Here is a 25,162-nt window from a genome sequence, read left to right on the forward strand (position 1 = left end):
TAAACATTGATATGCCTATTTAGCAGAAGTATTTATGTTTGACTGAAGTCGAGTACAAATTCTGAGGCATGATGAAAAGAGGTACTCACATGTTTACTTAAAAATTGCTGTCAAGAAGATGATTCTAGCCCCTCTTGCCCATTTGAAGTGTGTTTCAAACATTATTTTCAAAGGAATACCATGGATTAGAATGCATTTATGCTAGGGTAACAGCTCCCTCTGGTTTCTTGCAGACCAAGGATGTTTATGGGCTTTGTACAATTTCATGCGTTGCATACATGCTTTACACTTGTAAAAGTTATAGGTAGATCCCATGGGAATTTTCTTCTATTGTAAAAGTGCATAATATTCCTAACTGTAGGAAATGTGTTACCGTGTACAAAAGAGAGACAAATGTGGTACGTAATAGAAATGAATTGTTTTTTCCAGTAGAAAACTCTGTATGTAATAGGTTCAATAGTAATAGTGTTCTCACTCTATAAACCCATTCTTTAAAACCAAAAATCACTGAGTAATGTATTTTATTGTGCAACTTCCTCTACTTTTCAAAATAAAGACATTTTGCAGTTTTGGACACAAGAGTAACTGGCTCTTTATGAAGACACATGAATAATACATGTACAGCATCTACAAGTACTAGATGCTGCCTATTTATTTTAGAAAAGTATATTAATGAATCAATTATTTATAATTAGTTATATAAGATGACTAATGCCATATGTAACAGTATTCAATGAACTCCTTTGGTAATTGCAATGGAGATAATAATGAAAAGGATAACATAGGAAGTGACAAAATAGGAAAGACTGTAAGGGTCATGAAATGGTGAATATAGTTATACTCTAGTGCAGCCTACCTAATGAACAGCATGTAAAAATCCCCCAAACACCAAAAAGCAATAAAATCTGTAGCCTTTTTTATTTCCTACCAGATTTGGAAACAGGTTTCATTTTAGATGAGCTGGGTGATAACATACAGAAAAGATGCTATTCTAGGGGATACAATGAACAGGCTTTAAGAAGAGGGAGGTGTTACACCTTTTTTTTTTTTTAATCTGCTTTTAAAAAGTGTGCTCTGTCATAATTTCCTCTGTGTTTGTTTTTATTTTATTCATTATACATTGGGCGCTTTGTGCTTATTTTTTCTTATATTTAGTCCAAGCTATGTACATGTGTTGCCACTCTTTGTATCTTCATAACTGTGGTTTTATCAATTAATTGATAAATTAATTGATACTGGCAAGTATCAATTTATTAGTTCTGCAATTGTAGTAAATCTTTTTAGATGCCTATGACTGTTCCTGCTGTTAAGTGCTCATATAAATGGTTTGAAAAAATATCTGCTGAAATATTGTGATACTGATCACTGATAAAGACCTTGTAGCTTGTGAGGAAACTGCAGTAAGTCTGTTGGCTTTCACTGGTGAAAGTACCTGCATGGCTTTTAGTCCAGTTGAGGGTAAAACACTGTTGTTTGCATCTTCCATGCTTATGTGCTTACTGCTGCCACTAATTAAATGGTCATGAGATGTTACTACCTGTGTAATAAGCTTAGTGGAGTAGTTCTGTGTATGTTCTGCACAGCCGAGAAGTTTGTGCAAACACCATTATTGTTTAAGATTAATGTAAATGGTCTTTCAGAGATCTTGTTTCATACACTGACAAGCTAAAAGAAACTGCTGGGACCATGTTAAGGACAGGATTCTTCTCACCCGGTCTGAGACACTTAACAATCGAGATTTATAGAACTTAACTGATCACCCAGGGCCCATTATCATCATTGGAACTAGTGGCTTTGGGGCACCCGTAATCTTAACTGCTTTTAGACATCTGCTTTAGGAAAACTGGAATCACATCCTAGGATATCCAGACTCTTTTGGTTTTACCTTCATTGATGGTAAGGATAGCTCTGCATCTACATTGTGGACATCCAGATTTAGTGAGATAAGCCCAGTAGATGAAGTCCCAGAACAGAGTCCTCAGAAGCCTCGGAGCTGCATTTGCACATGCCTGGGCGGCTGCCATTCTGGTGGGTCTGGTGACCCTTTGATGTGTCAGTGGAATCGGCTGTCTTTCCAAGTCTACGAGGGAACTCTGAGGCATAGTTAATGCATACAGGGAAAGCTGACATCTTGAAATAGAACAGTCTGTCTCAGAAGTCATGCCAAGAGGAACAGGCTCCTTTATCCAGTAGCTCAAAGAAAGGAGAATTTCCTCAGAGTATTAGGAGTGCAGGCAAGTACTCTCTGTGCAAGGTGGTTCACATCCACGTATCCTGCTACATCCCAAGAATCAAAGTTAGAACATGGGTGGTAAGCTCTGGAGTGGGAGGACTCTCTCTTTTTAAAACTGTGTCACTTGACAGTAAGCTGGGCCAAACAAAGTAAAAAATGATCTAAGATTATGCACCTCCCTTGAAGAGGGGAGCCCTAGGCTGCTGCCCTGCTATGAGAACGATTACTACATTTAATGCAGTGTTCAGTGTATTTGTTCCTATGCATTCCTTCTCCCAGATAAGTGACTTAATTGCTTCACTTCAAAATGTGCTCCTTACTGTTTCTCTCTGACCAGTGCCTTCTCCCAGGCTGGAGAAGATTGGGTCATACATAAGCCTTGAGCTGTCATTCTGCACCACAGAGAATGTTAAAAGTAAATCTTTTTTATGCCTTTTGGCACTCAGAATGGCAATTATTAGAAATTTGTTCCCAGTAACGAATACAAAGTGTTAACTCCATCTTTAATGCCAAGTAGAGTGACGAGTACGCTCGGCTCCTGCTGACTCCTGACTTGCTGACATCTGAGAAAGGTGGCTACATACCCTTGGTGTTCAATTTGTGCTAAAATTGTGAACAACCACTTTGAAGGTTGGTAAGCTGTTTGGGGGGCTAAGGCATGACTATAATATATGCAGGGTGAAAGTAACTTGAGATTAATTTCTTTCTATAAATCAGTTCTGGCAATATTCTTTAAGGAAATTTAATAACATCATCTTTGTTGTGTGTAAGACCTGTTTTGTTAAAAGTAGGGCAAAGCTATAATAGGATTTGATCACCCTGACTACAGCATTGTAAAGAAGGGGCCAGGGACTAAGCCGTTGATGCTCAAATCAGGAAAAAAGCGAGTTAGGTTCCCTGACATTAAGGGAACGAATTTTTAGAAAGCCGTTCATTGATATCTGACAAACAGCTTGAAAGGGGTGCCAAACCCTCAGGGTTTCTGTCATGAGCCTTAAAAGGCATTTGCATATTTTTGCATAGAAACAAGAGCTCACACTCTGTTGCCAAATTGCAGAACTAAAAGGATGCGAAAACTCTTATCTAGTCCGAAGGGCTCTGAGGGGGAACTTCATCATCAGAATTCAAATGTGTGCAACAGATTAAGAAATAGCTTCAAATGGGATTTCAGCCGTATCTGAGAGAGACCCACAAATCCTGAGCAGATTGGTAGGCAAAATACTACCTGCACTGCCATTAAACAGCTTGTTTTCTTTTCCAGGCATTTCTCATGTAAAAAATAGCTCACTTACGTCAGCTGATCACACAGATTAATGTTGTTTAAGGTGCTACTGCTTATTTTTCTTGATATGAAATTCAATTTTTCTTACAGTTTTGATTTCTCTTTCTCAAAAACAATATCATCGTGAATAGGACCAGAGTGATGGAGGAGTAATGAAATGACGGTCCTCCACATACAATCAGTGTCCCCAGTGGTCCAGTTTGTTAGCAGTTTAATATCCTTCCTAGCAATACCATTTGCTGTCAGTTGTTGTGTATTGAACCAGCAGTCCCTGGGCCTTGAAAGGACTGTAGGGTACCTTGCCAGGATGGGCAGCTCTGATGAAGTGCAGAGTCTGTGACAGTGTGAGCTGTACTGGTTTAGCTCCTGCTGGTGGGATTCAGCTGGGAGTTTGACTGAAAAATGTTAGCATCCATGGTATGGTCCACACACAGGTACAACTACACTGGCCCTCTGACACGCCTCATGCTGCTCTTATGCCTGCCATTTTCACTGAATAGTTTCCTCTTCTGATTCCAAATATTACTCTTTTCTTTCATTAAAGGAAAATGCGTGCAAAGACAACAAAACATTTGGGGCCAAGATTGCATTTAATGTGCAGGTGATGTTTTGTTGGCAGTATCCTCCAGATCATGGGCTAACTATGCTTTTATCATTTTGAGGAGGAAGCTGATGACTGCAGAGGAATTCATGATGAGTGAAAGTGCCATATAATTTTTAGCATATAAATTTACTCTCCGGTCATCCACCCACGCAGGCAGTAATGTGTGTAGAGTTCTCATTATATTAACGGAGAGTTGTCATTTAAATTTCCTGTGCATCAAGCAAACAATAGACTTGCATTGCGTATACATGGCGCTTCCATTGATCTGATTGTTTCTGGGTTGCAGTGGTGGATGTGGTCAGTGGTGTGTAAAAGGCACTGTTAACTCTTTTCATGAATATCTATATTAGTCAGGACTGTCTTTGGAATAAAGTGCTAATAAGAAAATCAATATATGGTTAGATGGCAGCCCCTAATGAATATGATGTTAGAAAATAAATTATCTGTGACTTAAGTTATGGATTTGTGCAACACTGGTAGGGTTTTAAAACTGTAGAAAAAGATTGATATTGTATGTTCCTTAGACATCTGGCTCTATTTCTGTATGATGTGACTTTCTATCTCTTTACCCTTCATTTTCAAGGCTCACATAACAGCAGCATAAGTTGGCAGGGATTTAAAACACAAAGAGTGTACATGGCTTCACATCACTGTCCACCCTACAGAGAATTGTGTTTAAGACTAAAATGGGGGGGAGGATTTTCAGTAGCTCAGAAGAAACCCTTTTGCCAAGTTTGTGTGATTGAAGTCAAATCAAGAATATTAGGCATGTCTCCTGCCTCTTGTAAAGATGATCTGAGCACAAGACTTGGCAGAGCAGTGTGCTGCTTTGTTAAAGAGAATCTCGGGTGTGCTGGGTTGCCTGGTTCTGTGCCTTGTCTGCAGCTTTTTGGGGGAATGGCCCAGCTTTCCCTGGAAAGGGTGGAGGAGATTCCAGTGCAGGATAGCCCTGGCTTGGTGAGGGTGCTTCCCAGAGGGGTGAACATGTAAAGGATACAGAGACTGAGCTGGTGGTCTGTGTGGGGCCGTGCCAGTGGAGTGGGGCAGGTCCTGGGATGGCAGCCGTTCAAGGCACCTGCAGAAGTGAAAGTGGTCACATTTCCAATTTTGCGAGTAAAATTATTACTTGTCTAAGATGTATGGGACTGTTTGGGGCAGATCACGTTCTCGTACTTAAAACTGAAATCCATTTCTGTATCTGAGTCCTACAGTCTGGCAGAGCTGCTGGAGGCAATGAAATCAAAAGAGCTCAGCTTCAGTGTGTAACAGCATTAAAGCATCATTTTGAACAGTAGACAAAAATGGGTTTGCTTCACAAAACTAATTTTCTAATAAGGGCCATCTAAAAATATATTCCATGTTTGGTGATATTCTGGTCTAATTTCTTGAAATAAAAATTGTGAATCAAATATCGTGCTTTCTACAATGTCACTATAGTCCAAGGGCCAATGTTTATAAAGAAATATATTTGTAGGAATGTAGAAGCATTATTTTTTTATATAGTTAAGTATCTTTTTTCAGTAGATAGGGAAAACTTTTCATTCTGTTTTCACCTTGGTTTCCATAATTTTGTCTCCAGCAGAGTCAAAATGTCAGACAAAAGTGATTTAAAAGCAGAACTTGAGCGCAAAAAGCAACGTTTGGCTCAAATAAGAGAAGAAAAGAAACGGAAGGAGGAAGAAAGGAAGAAGAAAGAGGTAAATATGCAAAAGTGCCTTTTAGATAACTCATGCTTGCAGAAGGGGTTGCTGAGCTTTTGACATCTCAGTATTGTATACCCCAACGTATCTGTCATGTGGAATGAGCTCCTCAAACCCACATCAGCCTAACCTTAAAATCAAAATGCTTATTTTTAGTCAAGAAAGTTGGGGTGAGGGAATTGCTTTTAAAATCAACGCACTGTCAGATGACAACAGTTTAGACAACATGATGTGTATGTGTGTGTGGAAATAAAAATTGATTTGCCACAATGCTTTTTCCTGGGCTCTCCTTCAATGGAAAGGGAGTGGAGAGTAGGGAAAGACAGAAAGAGGTCTCACATTTTTTTCAAGCCATTACAATCTAAATATGTATTTTTGTACTCTGAAGACTAGTTTGATTACTAGCTAAGGTAACAGATTTACAATTATTATCCTCCAGTAAAGTAAAACATAATTGCAATTGCATTTTCATCTTCTGGCATGGGTGCATCTTTCAGTTCTGTTAAAGTTTGATTGACATATTAGTTTATTTGTCCTTGACAGTATGCATTAGGTTTTTCATTAAGGGATTTGTACTTCTTTTTATTCAGTCACTTAGTGGAATAGAGGTGAGAATTGACAGGGAGTGGATATTCATTTTCATGCAAAGTCGGAGAAGCATTAAGTGATTATGTTTCCTTTCCTTCAAATGTCAACACTCACTACAGTTTAAAGCACCTGTTATCCTTTACTAATAACTGGTTTCCTTTTAAACTGACACTTTAATATTGTACATGAATTTCATGGAATTACTGTGGAAATGTGATGTGATCCAAGAAATCAGCATTCCAGTTTTGGCTGTCTTTTTAATCTTTTTTCATTTGAGTCATTTTTGTGCAATTACCAGCACACCCCCCGGTGAGGCTTCTGGAGTCACTAGGGGAGACTTCTGTGAGCAGAACTTTAAACATTAAAATTTTCAGTGTTCATTACTAGCCTGTTAATGAATTAAGAGGGAAGGGAGCCAAGCTACTGGCTCGAGGAAGCTATTAACTCCTTTCCTTTGTCCTCTGCTCTGATTTTATGCCTTGTGGAGATCTTGTGGTGGTTGGAACTTTCCATTGGCCCCGATAGCCAGATCCAGCTCGGGACACCCAGCTCTACAGATTATGCTGCGGTGCTGTAAATGGGGTGTGCTGTCATGTCTGATGGCCTTCAGAAGTGAAGCCTAACATTCATTTAGGTGCTTAGCCATGTACACCGGTGCAAAGAGTTGTCTGCAATCCTACATACTGTGAGATACTTTAGGCTAGCTCATGGGAAGAGCTGAGCAGAGGGATATGCCTGAATTTTGGTTTTGTCTGTAAAAACAATGTTCTTCTACATTTTGTCTGTGTTCAAACTGGAGAACAAGGGGATGCTTCAGAACTTCAAGGCTTTCTGTTGTGCCTTCACCAGCATCAACACCAGACTGAGACACTGTGGGAGTCCCCTGTGCCCCACACTCTGGTTTTAACAGAAGGGAAACCTCTCTGTGTGGTGGCTGGATAGGATCAGCCAGTTGAGAAGTAACCTTAGGATCTAAAGTATAGAGGCAGATGCCTCCAGACATTCTCTATAAGAACTGTACTGGGACTGCTGTATTTAAGACATGACAAAGTGACAGACATGACCACTTGCATTACTGGTTACTGCACTACGCTACAAAGTGAGATACGGGTTCATTTCCCTCATCTGCTTGGAAGAAGGGCTGCAAGAGCCTGTTTCTTTCAATGGAGTGCTCTAACCACAAGGCTGGGGTATTGGTATTTTCCTTCCAACCTACTAAATTGGGAAATGAGCCAAATATAATGGATTCTGGCTAATGCAGATGTTGCTTCTCCTGTTTCTAGGTCCCAGTAGACCAGAGGGACAGGAGGCTAATGTGTGGAAGCTCCAAGGAGGTATAGAGATCTAAGCAAAGAGGAAGGGTTTTGGCTGGGTGCCCAGGGGTGCAAAAATCCTATTTTAGACACATTAGTCCTTTCCTTTGCTCCTGTTAGATGTTCAAGCTCATGAAAAAGTCTTTTTATTACCAACAAGTGCTTGGGACCAAATGTAGATCCTTAAGCTGCTGTGAGGAACTGAAGGAGTTAATGCCTCAAACATTCATCAAACTGATCTTCTAAAGAAGACAGCTGAATATTGACTCTATTGTGTAATCCTGATACTTTGTATAAATGATGAAGGCCTTGCTAGGGACTATGCCCTTGAAGAAAAACTAAAGGATTGATAAAAGGGGAACATCTGCCCCAGAAGAAGCCAAAGGCTGGGGTGGTTGCTCAAGAAGCAAAAACTGCCAGTAACTGGGGGAAAGGTAAAGGTGGCAGGTGGAGATTGTGACCACTGACTCAATTGAACAAAAGGATTAATGCACCCCATCCCCCCTCAATGCATGCGCAGAACCCATGTTCCACCTTTCCTCGTCTCCCATGCTGAGTTCATGGAAAACCCACCTCTCCTTGTCTAGTATGCAAATCAGCTGATAAACCAAACTGAAAACGTTTCTGGGTGTGCATCCACCACCCAAGATTACCAGACCTGAGACAGCGCTGGAACCTGATCCGGATGCTTTGACTCACTTTCTCTCCCTCCCTTTTCTTTCCTTTTTTTTTTTTTCTTTCTTATAGATTTATGAATAAGAGACGACATATCTTATTATTTGTTTCCAAGTTTATAAGTTGTCTACCACAAGTAAAACATTTTATCTGGTCGTTTGGTGTTGTTTCACCTTAATTTAACCTGAGGGGATCAGAAAACACTCACTGGGCTTCCAGTCCGGGTTCTAACAGCTGCATCACTGAAGTCCAATAGAATTTTATTTCTTGATCCTGGAGGAAATAGGAATGGGCCATTTTTACTCAGGGTGATGGTATCTGTTATTCTATGGTCAGCTTTTATATCAGCTGAATAAGTTGCATCTGATGAGTGAGAGGCAGAAGATTTCCATCGGTGTGCTGTAAAAATCATTGCAAATATCTTTGCAAATATCAGTTTTCCTGTGCACTCAGGGAAAAAATGATGTGGTTTTTTTTCACGTATATAAGTGAATTTCAAAGTGTACCTAAGCAGTGGTGTGTATAAATATTTTCCACACACTTAATTGCTAGAGCTGATTATAGTGGAGGAAACTTTTCTGTTTTGTTTTAACTCAGGCTGATCTACAGCAAAAGAAGGAGCCAGCTCAGGAAGATTCTGACCTAGACCGCAAAAGAAGAGAGACAGAAGCTTTGTTACAGAGCATTGGTATATCTCCAGAACCACCTCTAGGTATTTAAGAGAAGCACACTGTAAAGCATTCAGCTCTGCCACAATGAATGCATTCTTTCTATTAAAGCATGCTCAGCTTTTTTAATTTTTGGCTGTATTAGTCAAGTGAACTCTTCTGTTTGAATGCCTGCAATATCATTCACATATACCAGCTCATGGCATTTTGAGTACTTTTCATTGCCAAAAACATCTGTTTCATTTTTTCAAGAAATTTTTGTGAACATAATGCAGGTTGGTTTTGCATACCAGCAGTGATTTCTTTTCTGATGGACTGTTTTAGCTTCTCTCACATCTATCTGATGACCCACAAAATATTATTATAAATGCTGTACTTCATTAGCCTCAAGTTTTGCTTCAAAAATTCAGAGTAAGCATTTGCTAAGGAAGGAGGAGCATAGTCATGTGGGAACTCCCACTGATTTCCTTTTAAAATCAAGCAAAACTGGAGAGCAGAAATAAAAAGGCCAATCACAAATAGCAAAGAGCTTATAATCAGCTCATTATTGTAGATTTTAGCTCTGGTTTAATGTGCTCAACATTTTTTATTGTTGTTTTGATGTTTCAATCCTAGAATCTGAAGTCCTCGGTTTAAATGTATGTGGCAAAGTTTATAGTATCTGAATACTGGTTATCGTAATTAAGAAAATTAAGTTCTGTCTGACTTATTACATCACCCTAAAGTGAGAAATTCCTTCCTTCCTTCCTTCCTTCCTTCCTTCCTTCCTTCCTTCCTTCCTTCCTTCCTTCCTTCCTTCCTTCCTTCCTTCCTTCCTTCCTTCCTTCCTTCCTTCCTTCCTTCCTTCCTTCCTTCCTTCCTTCCTTCCTTCCTTCCTTCCTTCCTTCCTCCCCCCTTCTGTGCTTGCTCCCTTGAATCCTGAATCACTCTCACTATTTTAGCTAATATATTGGCCCCTCTGAAGGTATCAAGCCTTGTCATTAAATTCATTGGGTCTAAATCTAGGATTTTACCCCTAGATATTCTTGCCTGTAATATTTAGGAAAAACTCAAAATTTGGCAAAATACTGAAACCTTAATTTAGGAAGGCACCTTATACAGATGCTTGGGGGCCTGCGCAAGTAGATTGTGACATTCTGAATTGGGATTTCAATTTATAACTTGCATCAACCAACATAAATTGAGAAAAATTAATATTTTTATAAATTATGATATAGTGACTGAAGCTTTTAAAAACCACTTCTCAGAAGAATTGTCTGACAAGTAATGGTTAGGTTATTTTTAGGTATCATAATACTTTTGTATTAATTGTATTAATTTTAATTAATTAATTGTATTAATTGTAATAATTTTGTTAATTATATAGTGATATTATAAAGTCAGATTTTTAATGTTCTAGCATTTAAAATATTCATTTTTATCTAAAAATGAAGATATATTTCCCTATCATTATTAACTAAACACATGTATTCATGTTGCAGATTATCAATTCTTATTATTTTGTGTTTGATACTGTCAAAAGAACATGAAAATCCATGGAAGATGATTTGTTTTAGTTAAACAATAGTATTTTCTACTCTTTCATTCCCTGTATATACACTCACAATTAATATACATTAATATAAATAAAGGAGGCTTTAATTCTGTCTTCACATACATGTATGATACCCAGATCCCACTGAATATAAACAGCCATGACATACCTGTAACCTGCCAAAGGGCTGTCACGAAGATGAATTCACTTCTCATGCTGCAGTCATTTCTGTGACAGTCTCTAGTGAGACTCTGCATGAAATGTTTGACCACATGGAAAATCCAAATCTCTTGACAGGTCTGTCATTATACATTATAGAGCATAACAAAATAGTTTTACTCCGTTAAATCTATAAAAGAAAATGCACATGATATAAACCAAATGGGAAATTTCGCTCTTGCAATAAACCCCCTTTTTGTGTTTTATTCAATGTGGCTGCTTTGAAGAATGCTTACATTAAATCTTGACTGGAGCCATCTCTGCATTTTAAGTATTTTTGAGAAACCATTTTAAAAGAAATCAGGATATTTTTACTTTTTTATTTATTGTTTCCTTGCTGAAGAGCTTCAACTCAGGCTGACCTTGAGCTATGAACTTCCTTTCCTGTTTCAGGAAACAAAACTGCCTTTGCATGAAATATGCTTCAAAAGCCCTGGCAAGCCAAAGAGAAAATCATTTATAGAGCTTGGGCAAATAGTATTGAAACCAAGGGAAGCTTTTCCTTGAATGTTGAAATCATGTCCCACCCAAAATAGAAACTTTATATGACCTAAATTACTTAAGAAAACGCAATCACTGAGAAAACTAATGTCTATTCTCACCATCTTTGGGAAATGATTTTAACTTAGCTGGATTTCCTTATTTAGCTTTCATTTTTGATGTCATTTCCACACTGCAGCCTTAGACCATATCTAATGGACACTGGCTTTCCATTTAAATTCAAAATTTGGAAAGTATGCTTGTACTATTGCCTATCTGACTTTACCAGAAGAGTTCACTCAGTTTTTTGACAAGACAAGCCCCTGGTATTTCTTCATACCTTTAAAATCTTTTGCAAGTCAACTTTACTCAAGAAAACAAGTCCTATTTTGTTTCCACAGATATCTCCGCCGTTGATTAGCTATAGATTCCCATTGGGCTTTCAGTCCTGTCTAAATTCATACCAGTTTTAACACTTCCAAACGACTTAAAATTCACTTGACTCTCTTCCTTTTCTTTTTCTTTCCTTCCTTATTTGCTTTCACCATTTCAAACTCTCCTACTCATTCATCCACTATCATTTTGGTCCATTGGTTTTGATTTGTCTGACACTGCTCTTCATCAGTGCAGTCGCTGCATGTGTTAACATGGGATACCTGTTATTTTCATTATTTAGTCCCAACCCCTATGTCTCCCTCTTCGAAATCAGTGAGCACACCCAGTGATGCAGGCAGCCAGGACTCGGGAGATCTGGGACCCATAGGAAGGTAAGACAGAGTCAGTAGCGTTGAATAAATGTGGGGGTTTTTTTCACTTTGCTCTTACTTCCCCATTTTTACCTTTGCTTCTGTAAATGACAACGTGCCATACCTAATGTGTACTTTTTTTAAAGCATTTTCCACTGTATGTTACCATCCAGTAAGACTACTCTCAGATGTGAAGTAAATAAATGCATGCAGCAAGCAGATCTTACGCTATGAGTCCTGTACCTCATACCGGAAGCAAGAGTTTAATTTATGTTCTAAAATAGCCCACAGAAAGCTGTCATTGTGTGTGGATATACACTAAAACCAGGGGAAGTGCCCAGTGGTAGAATGCGTAACTCATGTGAGTTATCTTTGTTCACATAACCAGTCCCCTTTGAAGTCCTCCCAGGTGTAATGCCAGGCTGCCTCAGGTTCTTGTGTGGCTGCTTGTCACGGTGTGTGGCATTGTGGTGGCAGAGAAGAGCTTGTGCAGAAATGTGCTGAAACAGCCAGGACCAACTGGCAATTCTGCCTTAGAAACTGCAGATATCAGCGAGTTTCATGCAGAATAGGAGGGAAGCACCTCTATTCTTGTTGAAAAGGGGTGGTGGGGTGTCTGTAAGGGATGTGCACAAGAACAACCTTCTTTGTTCGTATGGCTGAAACAGGAAATAAAGTGGCAGTCACCAAATAATTCCTACTCTGGAGTAGAAAAGAAAGAAGGAGGATGCTGGTAAAGGAGCATATGTTCAAGGAAGAAGAGGTCCAAGCAACTACACTGTATATTTTGAGAAACGTGAAACATGAGTCCTAATAGCTCTTTTTGTATCAAACTAATTCTGCATAAAGCCGAGCTGCCAGCTCATCCAAATCTGTGAGCCAAGACTCTGCTAATGGCCTGAAAACAAAGTGGTTGCTCTCCACAGTTAACGGTTGTCAGGAGTAGACACCATGCCTTTACAGATAGCAACACCAGTGTCACAGAGCTTCAGGTCACCAAATTTCATATCACACCAGCCTTCTGCTTAGAAAAATTGCACTTCTGTAAGCTGGAAGTATATTGGGTCCCCCTTCAGCTAGATGCAGACGCCATCTGTTGTGATGTGCAGGTTGCACAGATGCTGCTGAAATCTGCTCAATCCTTCTTCCAGGTCTACCCTCTAGAAGAAATGGAGGTTGTTAAGGAGGAAAGCCCTTAGCCTGTAAGATATGGCAGTTCAAAACACAGAAGATAGTGTAATGCTATATCCATAAATATATGTAGTAGACTTCAGCAAATGAAAGTACAAAGTATTTTTTAGCAAAATATAGCCTGCTGTTCAGGATAAAGTTATTTCCCACAGTCCTACATGCAGCTATGTCTATGCTGGTGGGAGACTTCTGAATTCCTGGTTTTCTTCTGAACCTTCGTGGTGTAACTCTTTAACTGTTAAGGTAGTGAAATGCCCCTGGAAGAATTTATTTTACTATGATGTGTGCTAGCACTTTTGACTCTGTCAGCAACAGGCAATGAAAGCACATGACCACATGTCCTTTTAGAGAAGAATGGAGTTTGTCGTCTTCTTCAAAGTTTCCATTTTCTGGCTTGTTGTGTCCTTACTATGAATTCAGTGGGAATCTCAAGACCTTTTTTGTAGTCCACCAGTTTGCTTGCTGTCCTCTCTGGTATTGAAAGGGCTGCGTTGTGTGTCGGGAAGGCCGCTTGCAGGTGTTTGCCTGGAGCAATTGGTTTGTGGGAACGGAAATTCGATGATAGCTGTTCCAGGCCTCGGGGAATTTCTCTAACCTGTGGATAGTACTAGGTGGGAATTAGCTTGTTACTGAGTGCAGGTAGATGTGTTCAGTGTGTGGATGTGTGAATGAGTATACTCAAGTGTGCATGTGTGATAGAGCAGTCAAGCCTGGAGACCAAAATGTTGGTAGACCTGTCATCACAGTGGGTGAAAAGGATGAAATCACCTCCTCTGTTTTCTCTCTGAGAGATGCCTAGACCATACTTCTGACTTATTTTGACTACTGCATATATGAATGCCCGTATATCTGTATAAGCAAGGTTGTTCTGCTTCATTTTAGTGTGTCATTCAATTTTACTCTATGATAGAGAGGGCACTTTCGCTGTATCCCTTGTCATGCCATCGTGCTTGTAAGATCTTCCCCTTTTCCCCATTTTGCAGCAAATTTGCTGTACAACAGTAGACTGAGCACGGGCATTAGAGGAGAGCAGATTAAGTCCAAAGCTATTAATGCCTCTATCTCAGAGATCACAGCTCATCTGTCATTGTGGCTGCTAACACTGCTGCAGAAATAGCGAGCTCACACAGTCTGGCAGAAATACAGTCTGATTACTCATTGCTGAAGTTTTCTCTAGAGGAAGATACGGGCATTCAAAAAAAAAAAAAAAAAAAAGCTGTGAAGTCAGATTTTAGTTCACTACAGGAAAGAGGCCCTGTCAAAAGCTTTGAAGAAAGCAAGAGACCTTTGTGTGTTCCCATTACACACTTCTGTGAGTTGTTGGCACTTCTGGTAGTTGTCAGACTTAATCTATTGGTCCCAATATTACCCAAGTATATCTGAGGTATGTTTTGATTGGCAAGCACCTGTGATTTCTTACAGAACAGTGAACATAGTTTAGCCAGAAATCCAGGTTTCTGACATCCACTTTTCAGGAAGGACAACTGATAAACTGGAGAGTTTAGATAGTGTTAAGTAGTTGTTATCCTGGAACAGACCTCACACAATCTCACTTCATAAAATGATAACTAACTGGTAACTTGCTCAGCAAGTGTAGTGGTTATATGGGGAGCAAAAGGGCTCCAGCAGGCAGTGTGTGAGAGCAGAAAAGTGTTTGGCATTGAAGCTGGACAAATATAAAACCAGAAAAGCTTTGTAAAACTTTAATGGTGAGAGAAAGTAATCACTAAAGCAATCTATGTAAAGACTCTATTGGATCTTCTATCACTGGACATTGCTCATTCAGGATAATGTGCCTGCCCAACAGGCAGATAATAGGTCAAACAATAATTCGTTCAGAAAAGTCATACAGCTTTTTTGTTGCACAGGAAGAAAAGCTGCATGGTCACAATGGTCCCTTCTGCCATACAATCTATAGACTAGTAGTGCTGCTATCCTGTGGGACCATTGTTCATTATCCCCAACACAATAACTGAAGCAACGTTGTCTTTTCCCTGATGCCATTCAGCTTATTAGGAGAAGGTGTGGGGCGGACTGTGTAATAACACTAAATAATGGAACCATTTCTGTCCTGTGCAGGTCAGGTTTCTATGGGGTTTTTTGCTGCTTGATCTTTGGTACCACATTGCTATTTGTCATAGCCTTTTCACTAGGGATAACACTAGGTTTCAGGAGTATTCCAGCTTCCCCCTGAGCCATGACACCAACTTAAAAATGAGCAGATATTAGATTAATAACAGTGCTAGAAACTACAAACAATTTTCTTTGAATGCTTCAATTTGGACAGGAGAGCCAACTTTTTTTTTTTTTTTTTGGCGGTCTTGGGGATCAGTTCTGGGTAGGGAGAGGTGTGTTATACTGTGATTCTGGAATATTTTACCATAACTGTGGGCTTAAGAAATAGGTTTGGTATGTGCCTCTTTTAGCTATGAGGCTGCTCTGAACAATTTTTTAGAGCCCTGTTGTTGCACAGTGAGCAACTTGCCTATCTCCACATTGCTTTGCACACCCCGCTTCACTTTTCGAATGGCTATGTGTCTTGTGCTACACAGATGGGACAGGAAAATTACATCACAGATACCTAACTCTGGATAGATGGGTTAGTGATTCACAAAGCTTTCTGTTATGATGTATTCAGACATGATTCATTTTCCACAAGACAATGTTGCAGGATCCCGTGAAGATTCTCCTTGGAATAGAGTATACTTGGGTCTTTCAGGATAAGTATTTTTTACTATTTGGTATTTTGTAAACATTTTATTAATCCCCAGTGTCCTATTGCTGCTTGTCAGCTTATAGACATACACAACTGGAATGTAGATTTCACTTAACTAGATTTGAGTAAATGTTGTGAAGAAAGGGGCTGAGGTAAAGGCATTTGCCAAGAGCGTCTGCGCTTAGCATGGTGTGAAACATAGATTTGCCTCTTTGAGGCTATTAATATGAAGCTTCTTCATGATAACTCTATGCATCTCAGCTCTCCCCAGCTGCTTTAGTATGCCAGAGGGGATGCTAGCTATTATAGTACAACTGTCATGAAACAGTGCCCATGGAGAGACGTGTTTTACTATTCAACATACCTTAGACATTCATAAACCTCACCGTCTCAGCCCTCAGCCGTGAACGGCAGGTTTCTGTCTTCTGAGGAAGTACACAAGGACAAGCTTTGTACAGTGTTTCAGAGGCAGGCAATGCAATACCAGGTCTTTTGGGCTGAGGAGCTCTATGGAAAAGCCCCAGTACCCGGTCATGGGTAGAGCCAGAGCACTAGGGTCCATCTGCGCTTTGCATGTCAGCTCAACATAAGATAGCAGAAACATATCTGTGCTGTGCTGAAAGGATGTGCTCCTGTGCCTGAGTAGCTTCCATGTGCTAATACTAGCCTGCATTGTTATGTATTCTTATGTTACCCGCAGGGTGCGTTCACCCTGGTGTATTGCACATTTGGAGCAGTGCCATTTGTAGACCAAGGTGTGATTTATCTGTGTGGCGCATTTTTTTTCTGTGTCCTTCACTGCTCCTGTATGTTCCTAGCTAGCTTCTTTACCCTACAATGGTAGGTTTGCGCAGTAGCATCCCATTTATTGTCGAGCTGGGTGGTGTGTGCATGTGTGCAGTGAAGTCCCATGCGTATAGCACTTCCCTCTGTGCATTTTGGACTGGAACATGAGAATCCCATTAGGCTGCGTATAAGGTTTCCCACCTTCCATCTGCTCAGTAAACTGCACCAGGCTTAGCTGTCTTGGATGTGTAAAGGTTAATGGTTGCCTTTCTTTCTGCAACATCTTGATCTGTGCTCTTTTACTTTCTAACTTGTCTGTTTTGCTGCCCATATGCTTAAATACCTGAATATTTTGTGGGCTTCTGTAAAGACAAAGATGATAGGAAGCATTCTTCATCTTCTGGTAGCTTCTTTCGGAGGATGGTTACTTCAGTGTGGTGTTTTATCTGCTGTAAAATAATGCAAGGTGAATTATTTTGTACTATTTCTTTCGCAGTCCATGGGTTTTGGTGGGTCTGTCTGACTATGGCTACTTACTCTGTATATTGTTCTTATTTGGATTAGGGCACTACATAATACTTAGTTTAAATGGTTCTTACCTGAATTATGTTGTTGTTCCATTTATACCACAGTTCTGAGATGTGTTTGATGGACTGAAATCGGTTAGCTTCCTTAAGTGTGTGAAGCTTGCTTGCAGTAAAGCAGGGTTAGTCCTTATTTAGATGAAGCTGTAAATATTTAATGAAAGTTCCAGTGAGAATGAGTTTGAGCATAGCATTAGGTAGCAAAAAAAAAAAAGAAAAAATAAAGGGAAATCGGATTTCTCAGAGTTTCTGTAGCAGTAATATGCCATTTTTGTAGCAGTAATATGCCATAGAAGTTAGACCACTCCGGAGTCCTGATTGCCTCATCATCACTGCAGTTTTTTATTTCTAGATAAAAAACAGTACATCCTAGAAATAGAACAGCTGTCTGTAATGCTGGAGGACTTTCCTCTGAGGAGCAGTATCACCTTTGGCTTTGGCTGTTGGCATAATTTTTTGTTTCCTATGTCAGTCCATCTTGCAGTTACTGTGACCTCTGAATGTGTTCCTAATTGTATTCCAGAAAATATAGCAGCAGCGCTCGCATCAGGCTGGATGTCTGTTCCGATAGAGAGTCAAGAGCATGTCTTCTTCTTTCTCATTCTGATTTGAAGTTTGCTGAAAATATTAGTCTGAATTAATGTATGTATTCATCAGATGCGATTCCAAGTGGTTTCCATCTACCATGGCCACTTTGAGCCATTTGGGTATAAAAAGAAATACACTAGGGTATGTTTTTTTCCACTGTGTTGATGTCCACCCCCAGTTTGTATGGGCCCAGTGCTGGGAGAAACAGATGTAATTCCAGTCCTTTTTCTCTTCAGCATATTATTTACTAATTTTTGAGTAGTTATTAGGTGTTCTGCTTTATAATGCACTATCTAAACACACACATGAGACTTGTGTTAATCCTGTATTGCTTCATGTCTGACCCTCAAACACAACGATTTCTTGATTCATAGATATAAAATCAAAAGGAAAGAAATAGCTCTGGAGCATCTAGGCACTGAGTCAGAGCATGTCATTACTGTATTTACTCTTTCACAGTTTTGTATTTCATCTAGCTCACTGTCAGTCAAGTTAAAAAAAAAAAAAACATCTCTAGTTAAGAAGTGTGTTCTTACCACATAATATTTAAAATCACAAAGATTTTGTTTGCTTATCTCTCAGGAGTGTATCTAAATGTCACCAAAGTCTTTAGGTTCTGTGCTTTTTAGACTTTTTGCCTGAAAAATCAGACTTTGCAACTCAGCTTTTATTTTCACTGCTTTATTTTTAAACAGCTCCTTACCTAGTGCAGCAATATAACACATTAAGAAGCTGAGGAAAGGGTATCAGAATGCCATTCTCCTCTTTAATGATCTGCTTTTCTATTTAATTAAATGGATAAAGAAAGCAAAAGAAAAAGGTGGATCTTGGTCTCTATTTCATTTATACAAGAAGGTTGGATTATTGTAGTAGGTCGTCTTTTACAGTCCATGCAGTGTATTTCCTATCTTTAGCTACAGAAAACATCTCTCACAGACATTAACAAAACCGTGTTTCTATAAGATCTGCTAAAACCACTGCTAACATAACTGTATCGCCTAGGGCTTAGCTACTTTTTCATTAAATAAATGCATTTGACAGGTTCTGTTCAATGACACTGTTTCATCATTGCCGCTCAGCTTTGCATTACCAGCATTTCATTGTGTTACCATGTTCACAAATGATAGGGATCCTTCCTCAGTTGCAACCAGTACAAGTGGGCCTGTGTTGTATTGCCTCAGGAATAGAAGCTGTAATGGTTATTAGTAGCAGATTTTTTTTTTTATGGTGTTTTTTAAAGATTGGTTTATATGTTCAAAATGGCTTTTAAATGTCTGTTTTAGTGGCGTATGTATTTCATAAATGGGCTGTGCCAAAGGGAAGCACAGAACAATGTAAAGACTCTTAGGGAGCTACAGGAAAGACTGAGTGAAAATAACTACTTTATGGTGACCTTTGCTTGAATGGTGTTTTATTCAAAAAAAGAAGGATTGTAACCCTAGGGACTGTTGTGTAGTGCAGAAATGAGTCTTTTACAGCTTGTTTCTGCACTACAGAGTGCAGAGACTACAGAGAGTCAAGAGAACCATTTGCTTGGTGTCGAGAGGCAAACGGGATAGCCTGTGAGATAGTGGCATTGCCACTCTGTTTTGGTGGCTTTGGGCTTGATATGGGATGTTTGCCATTACATGGTAAGGCAAAAATACACTCCCCAGCTGTTAATTTTTTTCCCATATAATTTACTCTTGGCACACGTGTTTTATTTTGTGGTTTCCAACAGTGTTAGAGACCAAATTGTCCTTAGGCTCTCTTGACCTGAATCATGCTCGCATCGTGAAGGAGTGACAGTGTCAGTCTCCTCCCCTTGCCCAGGGGGACCCTGGCTGCCTTAGCTATCTTTGCCCTGAAGATATGCGGCTTTTTAAAGCGATGCTGCAAGTCTCTAATGCTTCCCACTCCCAGTCCATTTACAGGACAGTAACACGGCTGGCTGGTTCTCCTTCCACAAGCATGGGCTGCTCAGTATGAGTAGCTGCACTGAGTTGCTTGCACACATCAAGGCTTGACCCTGCATAGGTTGGTATACAAGGCTGGACAAAGGCAGGTTGCTTGCAGTCTTTTCCCTCCTTTTGTCCCTGCACAAGAACTACAGTCATTCTGCCTTATATTCAGTGTATTTAGCCCTAAATATCTGTAGCCTCTCCCTGCCATTTATTTTTTTTAGCCTATAAACATAAGCAGACACCTTAGGGACTGATACTTGGCAGTTGCTTTCAAGTGTCTGTATATCTGACCTAGAAAGTAGGGAGTGTTTTTCAGTGCGTGCCAGTTACAAAGTCAGAACGGTCCATATTAATTAGAATCATCTGCAATCCTTTTAGCATGTGAGCCTCTGGCATCATTAAGGATTTTCATGCTTTCATTCCTAAAGGATGGATAGAGTTCAGTCCTCCAGATCTTTGATTATTTTTCTCATTAGCAAGCATCTCCATGCTATAAATTAAAGAAGGAAAGATTGCCATTCCCAGGGTGCTTCATAAAATGCCTTGGAAACCTGAGCCCCAGCTGCATCCAGAAGAAAATAATACTAATGTATAAAGCCCCACTTAACCATTTAGGTTATCAGCCCAGCTGTAGTTACTTCTCTGTAGTTATTTCCAGACATATCATGCATATATTTAGTCAGACAATCAGATGATTTTAGGGACTAAAACACTAATCCTCTTAAAACAAGTACTTGCTAAGGCCAGCTCGGCTTAAAAAGTTTCCTTGCACAGAATTTCATCTTTATTTAATTAAACTGTGTGAGATCACCTCCTATGTTAAACTGTTTAATATAGTTAAACTGGTACGGTTTGTGAATTTAGATGTTTTCTCCTTCGCTAGCCTATTAACAAGTCTCTTAGAAAATCCCCATTCACAATTTTATGTTTAATCTGGAAAAATAAAAAGAGTTTCTGAATAGCTATTTCAGTAACATTTTTTTAGGAATTTTCTTCAAATCTGTAGAATAGGAATTGCTGCCACTGGAAAAATATTGGTAAATCTCCAGATCTTTTTAAATTATTTTTTTTCCCAAGGAGTTTTGAAACAGTCTAAGCATCCCATATTAAATTTTTAATAAGCAGAACATTTTGGTTTTCCATTTAAAACTGAGTTTTAGTCAGATATTTTAGTTGCACTTATTTAATAATTCAAAACCAGAATATAATTACTGAGCCAGTCTATTAAAATTCAGATAGTTGGGACATGAAAACTTTTAACATGTTGACTGTTGATGTGAACAGTTTTTGGTAACTCCTACAGTGAGTTTTCGCTGCAACCTAGTTGTAGCAAAAATCTCATCCTATTCTTGGATATGATTTTGCTGTTTCTGTAACAAAATAAATTGTATTAAGGAACAAAACCACCATCTCTTCTTCCAGATAGTAGTTACTTGATTTTAGCACTAGAGCAATAATGAAAATTTGCTGAAATTTTTACCTTCTTCTTCAGCTGAATAGTATCAGACCTAAAAATTGTAGGTTCTGGTCTTCATGTTACTTCTTTGACTCCTCTGAAAGGCTATGAATTGTTTTTCCTAGATTTGACTAATGAATGTGACTTTGTCTTTTATGAGATTGTATCCAAAGCCCCTTGAAGTTTATGAGAAAACATCCCTTATATGCATATCCATGGATCAGTGTCCTAACGTGAGAACCGCGGTTCCTTTAAAGCATCTGCAGGACCTGATAACATGTAAAACTTCTCCTGCCAAGTTCTTTCTTTACATTTGTGATCACTTGAGTTCTATTTTGTCGTATAGACTTACTCTTGGTATAAAACCAAGATGAAAATACTGTTCTAAAAAAGAATTTTCAGGGTTTGCTACAAGAACAAAAGAACTTGTACCTTCCCCCTCCTGAATGTGTTTTTTATTACTGCACTTTCAAAATGACCGTTCATGTTATCCAGCACTTAGAGTAAATCTGTATCAGATCGTAGGCTCAGCAGAAGCTTCTAACTGTTTGACCTTCTGTCCTCACAGATCCAGCACGCTGCTCTCAGTGACACTCCTGGTAAACCAACATAAATTTGCAGACTAAGATTTCTGTAGCTGTAACATATAAATTGTGAGAATGACAAGGTTCATTACATTGCCAGGAGATTATAATGTAGACTTAAATCAAAGGACAGACTTTAAATATTTCCAATAAATTCAGCAGATTGGATGAATTTAACTGTTGATTTAATTAGTGGAATTCTGTGAAATGGGAATCAACAAGGTGTTGATCTTGTGATATGTCCTTACAATCAAAGGCATGCCAGAATTGTACATTCTGATTTAAAAATCAAGTGGAATTTTAGAATTATTAAATACATTACACAGCATAGCCTTGATTTTAAAAGAATTTTGAAATATACATGTTTTTTAAATATTATTTGTCTGTGATTTTTTATAAATATACCTTAAAAAAAAGAAAAAAAGAGCATTTTAAACTCATGCCCTTCTGAGAAAGGCTGTTATGGTTGCCAGGCAGCTGAAAGATAGAACTCTGCTCTCAGGGATGTCATAGTTGCTCTTTTTATTGGTGAAGACTGGAAGTCAGAGGTGTCAGCCTGCTTGGAAGTGTAAATGCAAACCCAAGCATCTGGCTGTGCTCCAAGAGTGGTGCCAAACTCCTTGTTCGCTGAATGTATTATGGCATTTTATTTTATGATTAGCAGCCCAGCTTCAAACACAGGAATGAGCAGCAAAGTCAGAGCATACTGCTCTACAAGTGTAAGTGAGCGTCTTGTTGTGAGGCACAAATCCTCCCTAACTGCTGATAGCCATCTTGCTTATAATGTGCTTCAGAAAACAAGTAGCACAAGGAAGGTATTTTCTTGTTGCCAGTCCTTTCAAAGTCGAACAGATCTGCAAAACAGAGCACAGATGGCAGCAGAATAGTGGCTTAAATGCAAAGCATCAATTGAAGCAAGTGGTACTTTTGCATCTCTGAGTAGTAGCTTTGAATCTTCTTTTCTTGGTATATCTTGTTGTAGAGACACACTAAGTATACAGCAAATATCAGAAAGTGAAGATTGTAGTGGAGGAAATTAAGATTATAAAAATCTATAATGAAAGGAATAAAACCAAACAGCTTATCTATACACATATGTATTTTTAAACATCTGCAGTAATTTCTCAGCAACAGTTTCTTAGATCAGATTTTCTAATTAATCAGCAGCAAAGTAGGAGCTTTGGAGAAACCTGCACACAAAGTAGGTAAAACTAAAATTTTATAGCTAAATAATTATGCAGCCTTCAATTAATTCTGTCAATATACACACACTAAAAAAAAAAAAAAAAGTTTAGATGCACAATAGATTACATATTGACATTTCAAATAGTAGTGGATTGTAACTTGGTGACAATGCTTGGTATTGTATTTGAAAAAATGCATTTAAACACGTTTTAAGCATTGTATTCTACTGGTGATTTTAAAATAGGTCTCATATCTCGCAGTTGTTGCATCCAGTATTTTTAACCGTGTGCGGGTGCACAGATCTTAATGTGAGAAATTCTGAATCTTTTGGAAATTGTAATCCAAGCCTGTATTTTAAGCATGGGGCTCTTCCTTGCATCAAACTCAAAACCAAGAATCCTGCTATTCTTTGCAGTCTTGGGCTTTTTGATTCACTCTTTTTTGCTACCTCACTTCTTTTACTAGTTGCATTTGAAGTTAGAAGAAAAGAAAACAAGAAGCAGGCTGAAGCTGGTAGGCTTTCAGGTAGCTCTTCTGTCAATGCAGATAGCCGCTTGACTCTTCATCTGGTGCTAGCAGGAAGATGAAAAGGAGAGCACAGGATCACACAGCCAAGAGTGACTGAGGTGGGACAGCATTCCTTCTGCTCAGAGCAGGGTGAACTAGAGCAGCTTGCTCAGACTCTGTCCAGTTGGGTTTTGAGTCTCTGAAAGGATGGGGACTCCACAAGGTCCCTGGTCAAGCTGTTCCAGTGTTTGACTACCCTCACAGTAAAGATGTGTCTTATGTTTAAGTGAAATTTCCTTTTTCTCAGTTTGTATCCATCGCCTCTTGTCCTGTCACTGGGCATCACCAAGAAGAGTCTGGCTCCATCTTCGTTACTCACCTCCCAAGTCACCTATCCAAGTTAGTTGGCCTGTCCCCCCCAGATTCTTTGTGGACAACCACCTCTAAAACCTCTGCAGAGTTGGGAGTCGAAGTTGTGTGCTTGGAACTGCTGCATGGAGCAATTCCCTGTCTTTCTGTTCATACGCACAGGACCCATGGTGACACATTTCACTGCTGGAGTGCTTCATTTACGTGTCTGAAGATAGTATAAATACCCACTGCAGTGTCAAGAACCCCTACTACCACAGATGAGTAAAATGAGACTAGTCACATTCAGATCATTTTAGAAGCATTACTGTGGTAAGCAAAGGTGCTTTGAGACTTCATAGGCGGAGGGTGACTGCATATGCTGTGGGTGAGGCCCTCCTTCATTTCTGGTCTCTCTGTTTCAGTTTAGTAATAATCTATGCTCTGCTTAATGGGATTGGCCTTTGATCTCTGAAAACCTCAGCGCAGCTTAATCTGTGGAGTCATGGCACAGTCCTTCACTGTATTTTAGGGTTAGGAGGGCATAGCTATTTCCCACACAAAGGGTCATTTTAGGACATTGTTATTGCTGCAAGGGAAGATGCTGGGTTTGGAACCTGTCAGGTCTGATGATGTTTCATTAGGGACACATGGATATCTCAGTGCAGCAGATACCTCAGGACTCAGTCTGTGAAACACACTGTCAGTGCAGTTTTCTTCTGGTCCAGAAAGCACAACAGCCCTTGGTGACAGGACATGCCAGAATATGGTGTTTTCTTGCCTGCAGTTCTGCTTGAAGGTGTGATTTGCAATGCTGCAAAGAGATTGCTACCCTGCAAGAGGCCCCTTGGGAAAGCGAGGTTTGCTGTTATTTCTGTGAGTAGCCTTTTTCAAAAACATGGATTTTCAGTCCTGGTTGCTCTTGACCTGAGAAGGGAGGAGAAAAGAAGTCATGCAGAACACACGTTCTGCAGCATCAGCAACATATAAGGGAGGACTTGATTGTAGCTTCAGGGAAGCAGAGTCAGAACTAAACTGACAGCATACTGCACACCAGTTGAATGAAAAGTGTTGGATTGGGGTGCTTACCAGAGCCAAGCTGTACTGTAATCTGTCCATGATTCCAGATATTAAATATAATTTTATGATCGTGATTTAATAATTATATGCATTGGCACCTGTGCTTTATGTGTTTCATATACTATCACTGAGACCAGACCCAAAGTTGTTTT

The 25,162-nt window shown here is 39.3% G+C and overlaps 1 protein-coding gene across 10 annotated transcripts in view; it reads left to right on the forward strand.

Moving 5' to 3' along the window:
• DYNC1I1 (dynein cytoplasmic 1 intermediate chain 1) overlaps positions 1-25,162 on the forward strand; it is a 198,393-nt gene that overhangs the window by 11,871 nt on the left and 161,360 nt on the right. For 4 of the 10 annotated variants that reach the window (XM_074897999.1, XM_074898004.1, XM_074898000.1 and 1 more), the window contains exons 2-4: positions 5,699-5,816; positions 8,993-9,107; positions 11,922-12,063. In XM_074897999.1, the coding sequence (XP_074754100.1) occupies positions 5,699-5,816; positions 8,993-9,107; positions 11,922-12,063 (375 nt within the window). Of the gene's footprint in view, positions 1-5,698; positions 5,817-7,694; positions 7,742-8,992; positions 9,108-11,921; positions 12,064-25,162 lie in introns of those variants that run through there. The other 6 variants (XM_074898005.1, XM_074898009.1, XM_074898003.1 and 3 more) reach the window with 4 other exon arrangements.

The sequence above is a fragment of the Athene noctua genome, chromosome 2 (assembly GCF_965140245.1).
Source record: "Athene noctua chromosome 2, bAthNoc1.hap1.1, whole genome shotgun sequence".
Lineage (NCBI taxonomy): Eukaryota > Metazoa > Chordata > Aves > Strigiformes > Strigidae > Athene > Athene noctua.